Source organism: Corythoichthys intestinalis, chromosome 14 (assembly GCF_030265065.1).
Source record: "Corythoichthys intestinalis isolate RoL2023-P3 chromosome 14, ASM3026506v1, whole genome shotgun sequence".
Taxonomy (NCBI): Eukaryota; Metazoa; Chordata; class Actinopteri; order Syngnathiformes; family Syngnathidae; genus Corythoichthys; species Corythoichthys intestinalis.
In genome coordinates this window covers 22,146,043-22,152,786 of record NC_080408.1, presented here as the reverse complement: position 1 = coordinate 22,152,786, position 6,744 = coordinate 22,146,043, and the positions used below count along the sequence as shown (strand labels likewise).

Genomic DNA, 6,744 nt, shown 5'->3' with positions numbered 1-6,744 from the left:
CTACTATGCTTTATTATTTTCAGGAATGTTGATTTTTTTTTTTTTTTTAAACATGCATTTATTATCAATCAATATAGAATGAATTTATGTACCCATAAAGAACATCTTATTTTGTTATGCTAACTAATGCTCCTCATTTGGAATTATTCCTAAGAGATTAACAGCAAATAAACACTGAATAAATAGTCCTAATGCGAATATATACTATCTACTGATTAATAGTGATACCAAAATTAAAGCAATAATTTGACATAATACCACTCCTACCCTCTCAATTACTGCAGCTGAGGTGACACAGGTATACCACACAGTAAAACGTGGCCAGAGCCACAACAGTGCTGAGTGTTGACACAAGCTCAATCAGAAGATTTTATGTAATTCCAAAATGGTGAAGAAAATGACTTTGGGGAGAACAAAGCAAGAGGCACTGTTGAAACAAGTCCTGGTTCCGAAGGCAGCGGGTAATGTGCTCAAGATCTTAATGTCACCCATCCCATTCTCCATATTGACTGATCCTTCGAATAAATTGAGCAGGAAGACGTTTCCCCCCGCTGTCCAGTACTTCAGTCCAGAGTCTAGGCTCACAAACAAAACGCTGGACTTCATAGAGAATGCAGACGAGTCAGCTGCTGGAATTGTAGCTCCCCTGGAACATTCCCTTGAAAAATTTGGCTTGTCAATGGATCACGTGACCGTATTCAGTGCCGACAACATAAATGTTAATTACGGTATTCACGACTCTTTTTTTTTCTGCTGGTTAGTGAAAACAATCTGCTGCAAAGAAACTGCCATGCCCACATAGTGCACAATAGTTTTCTTATTTAAACATAGATACATTTCTATGCATTTTAGGAGTTTTGAGGATGCCCCTTTTTTTTCACCTGTAAGGCTTCAGGCGTGAGGAGGGCGTCCCTTAGTTCTATTTCTGAAAGGTGGCAACTCTAAATAAAACCCAAACATTTGATACCAAAAATAATTTTATTTACAAATACATCTCATGGAGCATCTTCATTATGAAGATTAATTTATGCTGGGGTGCCATTTTGTCAAATGCCCTCCTTTCTATTCCCTGCAAAACTCAGGCTGGACACATCCCAAAGAGAATCTTTCAGATTTATTTTTTTAACATTGCGTATTTTTAAACCTCATCCAGCTTTTCAAATATTAATTGGAATTTGGCAGTGATATACGACCAACGGCCAATAGAAGTGTTGCATCATTTGAAATAAGAGTTCAACATAGTTTGTGTGTCAATAATAAAATGAACTTTCTGTGAAAAATTCTGCAGAAATTCATTACAGGTAAGGTTTTGGTCCTAAAATACATGTTTATAGTCAAAATAGATACAACTACAGTAGGAAAAACGGTACTGAGCCATGAAACTTCAGTACTCATATTTACAAAAAGGTTTTAACAAGATGCAAAGTCAAACACTTCATTTCTGTGCGATTTTATGATCATGTTGTGATTCTTTGGCGTGCCGCTAGAGGGAGCTCGCGCTCACTTCTGAAAGTCCACGGCAAAGTGACGAGTTTTGTCTATTTGCTTTAATGCTTTCGGTCCTGTCAGAAGGCACTAACAAGTTCCAGTTTGTATCAAATGGGCGCGCCCTTCCCTGCTACGGTCCTTTTGATTGCGGACGCCACCATGCCCGCCACGAATCGGAGGCCGGCGCTCCCCCCGGGCAGCTGCGACAGCACGAAGCCGATGATGGTAGCCACTTGAGCGGCCGCCCCGAGCGCCGTCAGCACAGTACTGTGCAAGCTCAGCGCGGCGTACAAAGTCCCTCCGAGGGCGCACAGATAGACGGCGGCGCCAGGCGAGCCGGGCAGGCCGGCGATGAGCTTGGTGGGTCCGCGCAAAACCGCCGCGGCCGCGATGGCGAAGGCCGAGCCCAGCGACCAGAGCAGAGCGAACTTGCGGGCGTAGAGCAGAAGCAGCGGCGCGTACAGAGCAGCCAGGCTGAAGCACAACGCCGACATAGTGGCTAGCATTCCAGCGATGGCAAGCCGCTGGCGGCGACTCACGCCCGGCAGGCAGGGGTCCGGCTCGGACGACCACGGCCAACTGCCTCCGGAGCTCGTAGCCGCCGAGGAACTGCCGCCGGACCACGGGCTGGACCAGCGCCCGAACCAACTGCCGTGGACCGGCTCTGGGTCACCGAGCTCCACTACTGTACTGGAGCTTGACTGGGAAGCTGTGCCGCCACCTCTGGACTGGGACAAATACTCTTGAAGTTGCCGGTTCAACTCTGCCATGACGACGCTTCGACCACTCGAGCTAACATGCTAATGACTTCCGCCTTCCGTTCTTCTTCGGTGATTGATCTCTTTTGTAGCTTGTCAGCTTCGTAGCGACCCCCGAAGGACAACACTAGCAACCGCTAGCAGCACAAGTAACCTCAAATCAGTCAAATACGATCCGATTACTTGGTGTTGGGACAGATCAATCTGTCAGAATTAACAAGGAATTTAACCAAACTGACTACAGTATAGTGTTTACAGTACAATCTATGATATATATATATTTTTTTTTTGTGAGAGCTTATTTTTAGACTGAGCAGGTTATTTACTTTTTAAATCATGTGTTCTTTTTATTGCAGCACCACAGGTCTGAGAGGAATGATTCATGAATGTTGTATGCCATGAATTTATTCCACAGTAAAGTCAGTTGAACTTTTGGTGATCTCATCACATCCTCAATTTGAACATTTTTCTAGTGGCGCTTCCAGAAATTTTTAATAGGGGTGGCCATATGGGGACAGCTAAAATCTTGTTAGTACAAAAGGGACAACTATAATTTCAGGATTCATGAAGTTTGACGTTGTAGGCCATTAGAAAACTATATGAAAGATTTAATGAGACAGACAACAACTCTCATGTTCTTCCCAATGGAAATAATCGTGTTACATACATTGTATAAACACAGAATTTAATTCCTCTGATGTGTAATGGTGTAGAAAAAGGTCAATAAAAGCCGATATTTTCAGGAAGTGGCTTGATTGTAGCCAATGTAATGTGAGTATCCCAGATTTTCTGCCCTTCCTCATGACTTTATTAATACCCTTACCACATGAACACGTGCAGGAGTCTATCAGTGTGTATGTGCGTGGGTACAACTGCCCACAGAGATCTAGCCAACAGCCAATCAGAGCAAACGTTTAAAATTAATCCTCTAAGCAGGATATCAACTCATTCACTGCCGATGACAATGCTACAAATTAAATATCATGAATACTTAAGTTTCGAAAATTTTATTTGTTTTAGAAAATGGTTGCCCACAGAGATCTAGCCAACAGCCAATCAGAGCAAACATTTAAAATGGATCCACTCAGCAGCATGTCAACTCATTCACTGCCTATGACACTGCTAGAAATCACATATCATGACGATTTAATTTTCGAAGAAATGCTCGCGTACATGCAAAATGACATTCGAAAACCTCAGTTGGTAGAGCGGAGGACTGTAGGAGTTGAATGCTGATATCCTTAGGTCGCTGGTTCAAATCCGACTCAAAGGAGCATTTTGCTTTGTTTCGGCTTTGCAAGAACTATATTAGTATGAGAAAATGGTGCCCACAGAGATCTAGCCAACATCTAATCAGAGCAAATGTTTAAAGTTGATCCTCTAATCAGGATGTCAACTCATTCACTGCCAATGACAATGCTGGAAATCAAATATCGTGAATACTTAAGTTTCGAAAATGATATTTGTATTAGGAAATGGTTGCCCATGGAGATCTAGTCAACAGCCAATCAGAGCAAACCTTTAAAATGGATGCACTCAGCAGCATATCAATTAATTCACTGCCAATGACACTGCTAGAAATCACATATCGTGAATACTTAAGTTTCGAAAAAATGCTCTTAAATATGGCATTTGCCCTTCGATAGCTCAGTTGGTAGAGTGGAGGACTGTAGGAGTCGAATGCTGGTATCCTTAGGTCGCTGGTTCAAATCCGGCTCGAAGGAGCATTTTGCTTTGTTTCGGCTTAGCAAGAACAAGATTTGTATCAGTAAATGTTTGCCCACAGAGATCTAGCCAAGAGCCAATCAGAGCAAACGTTTAAAATTAATCCTCTAAGCAGGCTATCAACTCATTCACTGCCGATGACAATGCTGCAAATCAAATATCGTGAATTTTTAAGTTTCGAAAATTGTATTTGTATTAGAAAATGGTTGCCCTTTGAGATCTGGTCAACAGCCAATCAGAACAAACCTTTAAAATGGATCCACTCAGCAGCATATCAATTAATTCACTGCCAATGACACTGCTAGAAATCACATATCGTGAATACTTAAGTTTCGAAAAAATGCTCTTAAATATGCCATTTGCCCTTCGATAGCTCAGTTGGTAGAGTGGAGGACTGTAGGAGTCGAATGCTGGTATCCTTAGGTCGCTGGTTCAAATCCAGCTCGAAGGAGCATTTTGCTTTGTTTCGGCTCAGCAAGAACAAGATTTGTATCAGTAAATGATTGCCCACAGAGATCTAGCCAACAGCCAATCAGAGCAAACGTTTAAAATGAATCCACTCAGCAGCATATCCATTCATTCACTGCCAATGACACTGCTAGAAATCACATATCGTAAATACTTAAGTTTCGAAAAAAATGCTCTTAAATACACCATTTGCCCTTCGATAGCTCAGTTGGTAGAGCGGAGGACTGTAGGAGTTGAATGCTGGTATCCTTAGGTCGCTGGTTCAAATCCGGCTCGAAGGAGCATTTGCTTTGTTTCGGCTTAGCAAGAGCAAGATTTGTATCAGTAAATGATTGCCCACAGAGATCTAGCCAACAGCCAATCAGAGCAAACGTTTAAATGAATCCTCTAAGCAGGCTATCAACTCATTCACTGCCGATGACAATGCTGCAAATCAAATATCATGAATACTTAAGTTTCGAAAATTGTATTTGTATTAGAAAATGTTTGCCCGCTGAGATCTGGTCAACAGCCAATCAGAACAAACCTTTAAAATGGATCCACTCAGCAGCATATCAATTAATTCACTGCCAATGACACTGCTAGAACAGGGGTTTTCAACCCAGTCCTCAAGGCACACTGTGGGTCCTGGTTTTTGTTCCAGCCGATCCAGCAGAGACAGTTGAACCAATGAGGCTTCTGCTAAAACAAGCCACACCTGACTGCAATCAACTGATTGCACTTGTAAAACACCAGATTGGGGAAAAAGTGTTGTCATCTTGTTTGGTAAGAATGAAATCCTGCACCCACAGTGTGCCTTAGTGGAATAGGTTGGGAACCCCTGTGCTAGAAATCACATATCGTGAATACTTAAGTTTCGAAAAAATGCTCTTAAACATGGCATTTGCCCTTCGATAGCTCAGTTGGTAGAGCGGAGGACTGTAGGAGTCGATTGCTGGTATCCTTAGGTCACTGGCTCAAATCCGGCTCGAAGGAGCATTTTGCTTTGTTTCGGCTTAGGAAGAACAAAATTTGTATCAGTAAATGATTGCCCACAGAGATCTAGCCAACAGCCAGTCAGAGCAAACATTTAAAATGGATCCACTCAGCAGCATATCCATTCATTCACTGCCAATGACACTGCTAGAAATCACATATCGTGAATACTTAAGTTTCGAAAAAATGCTCTTAAAGATGCAATTTGCCCTTCGATAGCTCAGTTGGTAGAGTGGAGGACTGTAGGAGTCGATTGCTGGTATCCTTAGGTCACTGGTTCAAATCCGGCTCGAAGGAGCATTTTGCTTTGTTTCGGCTTAGGAAGAACAAAATTTGTATCAGTAAATGATTGCCCACAGAGATCTAGCCAACAGCCAGTCAGAGCAAACATTTAAAATGGATCCACTCAGCAGCATATCCATTCATTCACTGCCAATGACACTGCTAGAAATCACATATCGTGAATACTTAAGTTTGGAAAAAATGATCTTAAGTATGCAATTTGCCCTTCGATAGCTCAGTTGGTAGAGCGGAGGACTGTAGGAGTTGAATGCTGGTATCCTTAGGTCGCTGGTTCAAATCCGGCTCGAAGGAGCATTTTGCTTTGTTTCGGCTGAGCAAGAGCAAGATTTGTATCAGTAAATGATTGCCCACAGAGATCTAGCCAACAGCCAATCAGAGCAAACTTTTAAAATTAATCCTCTAAGCAGGATATAAACTCATTCACTGCCGATGACAATGCTGCAAATCAAATATCGTGAATACTTAAGTTTCGAAAATTGTATTTGTATTAGAAAATGGTTGCCCGCTGAGATCTGGTCAACAGCCAATCAGAACAGACCTTTAAAATTGATCCACTCAGCAGCATATCAATTAATTCACTGCCAATGACACTGCTAGAAATCACATATCGTGAATACTTAAGTTTCGAAAAAATGCTCTTAAAGATGCAATTTGCCCTTCGATAGCTCAGTTGGTAGAGCGGAGGACTGTAGGAGTCGATTGCTGGTATCCTTAGGTCGCTGGTTCAAATCCGGCTCGAAGGAGCATTTTGCTTTGTTTCGGCTTAGGAAGAACAAAATTTGTATCAGTAAATGATTGCCCACAGAGATCTAGCCAACAGCCAATCAGAGCAAACGTTTAAAATGAATCCTCTAAGCAGGCTATCAACTCATTCACTGCCGATGACAATGCTGCAAATCAAATATCGTGAATACTTAAGTTTCGAAAATTGTATTTGTATTAGAAAATGTTTGCCCGCTGAGATCTGGTCAACAGCCAATCAGAACAAACCTTTAAAATGGATCCACTTAGCAGCATATCAATTAAT

The 6,744-nt window shown here is 42.1% G+C and overlaps 1 protein-coding gene and 7 non-coding genes across 8 annotated transcripts; 7 read left to right on the top strand and 1 right to left on the bottom strand.

Moving 5' to 3' along the window:
* Positions 1-32: 32 nt before the first annotated feature.
* sft2d3 (SFT2 domain containing 3) lies at positions 33-2,336 on the bottom strand. The gene has a single exon (XM_057858106.1). The coding sequence runs from the start codon at positions 2,256-2,258 to the stop codon at positions 1,596-1,598; it is 663 nt and encodes a 220-aa protein (XP_057714089.1). The 5' UTR covers positions 2,259-2,336; the 3' UTR covers positions 33-1,595.
* Positions 2,337-3,882: 1,546 nt separating this feature from the next.
* Positions 3,883-3,970, top strand: trnay-gua (transfer RNA tyrosine (anticodon GUA)). Its single transcript is given in 2 exon segments — positions 3,883-3,919; positions 3,935-3,970. It is a non-coding gene; the product is annotated as a tRNA-Tyr (tRNA).
* Positions 3,971-4,334: 364 nt separating this feature from the next.
* trnay-gua (transfer RNA tyrosine (anticodon GUA)) lies at positions 4,335-4,422 on the top strand. Its single transcript is given in 2 exon segments — positions 4,335-4,371; positions 4,387-4,422. It is a non-coding gene; the product is annotated as a tRNA-Tyr (tRNA).
* A 210-nt stretch (positions 4,423-4,632) lies between these two features.
* Positions 4,633-4,720, top strand: trnay-gua (transfer RNA tyrosine (anticodon GUA)). Its single transcript is given in 2 exon segments — positions 4,633-4,669; positions 4,685-4,720. It is a non-coding gene; the product is annotated as a tRNA-Tyr (tRNA).
* Positions 4,721-5,326: 606 nt separating this feature from the next.
* trnay-gua (transfer RNA tyrosine (anticodon GUA)) lies at positions 5,327-5,414 on the top strand. The gene is given in 2 exon segments: positions 5,327-5,363; positions 5,379-5,414. It is a non-coding gene; the product is annotated as a tRNA-Tyr (tRNA).
* Positions 5,415-5,623: 209 nt separating this feature from the next.
* Positions 5,624-5,711, top strand: trnay-gua (transfer RNA tyrosine (anticodon GUA)). Its single transcript is given in 2 exon segments — positions 5,624-5,660; positions 5,676-5,711. It is a non-coding gene; the product is annotated as a tRNA-Tyr (tRNA).
* Positions 5,712-5,920: 209 nt separating this feature from the next.
* trnay-gua (transfer RNA tyrosine (anticodon GUA)) lies at positions 5,921-6,008 on the top strand. Its single transcript is given in 2 exon segments — positions 5,921-5,957; positions 5,973-6,008. It is a non-coding gene; the product is annotated as a tRNA-Tyr (tRNA).
* A 364-nt stretch (positions 6,009-6,372) lies between these two features.
* Positions 6,373-6,460, top strand: trnay-gua (transfer RNA tyrosine (anticodon GUA)). Its single transcript is given in 2 exon segments — positions 6,373-6,409; positions 6,425-6,460. It is a non-coding gene; the product is annotated as a tRNA-Tyr (tRNA).
* Positions 6,461-6,744: the final 284 nt, after the last annotated feature.

Bases quoted from the DNA above. Each gene is read 5' to 3' on its own strand.
- sft2d3 (XM_057858106.1), bottom strand. From the start codon at position 2,258: ATGGCAGAGTTGAACCGGCAACTTCAAGAGTATTTGTCCCAGTCCAGA.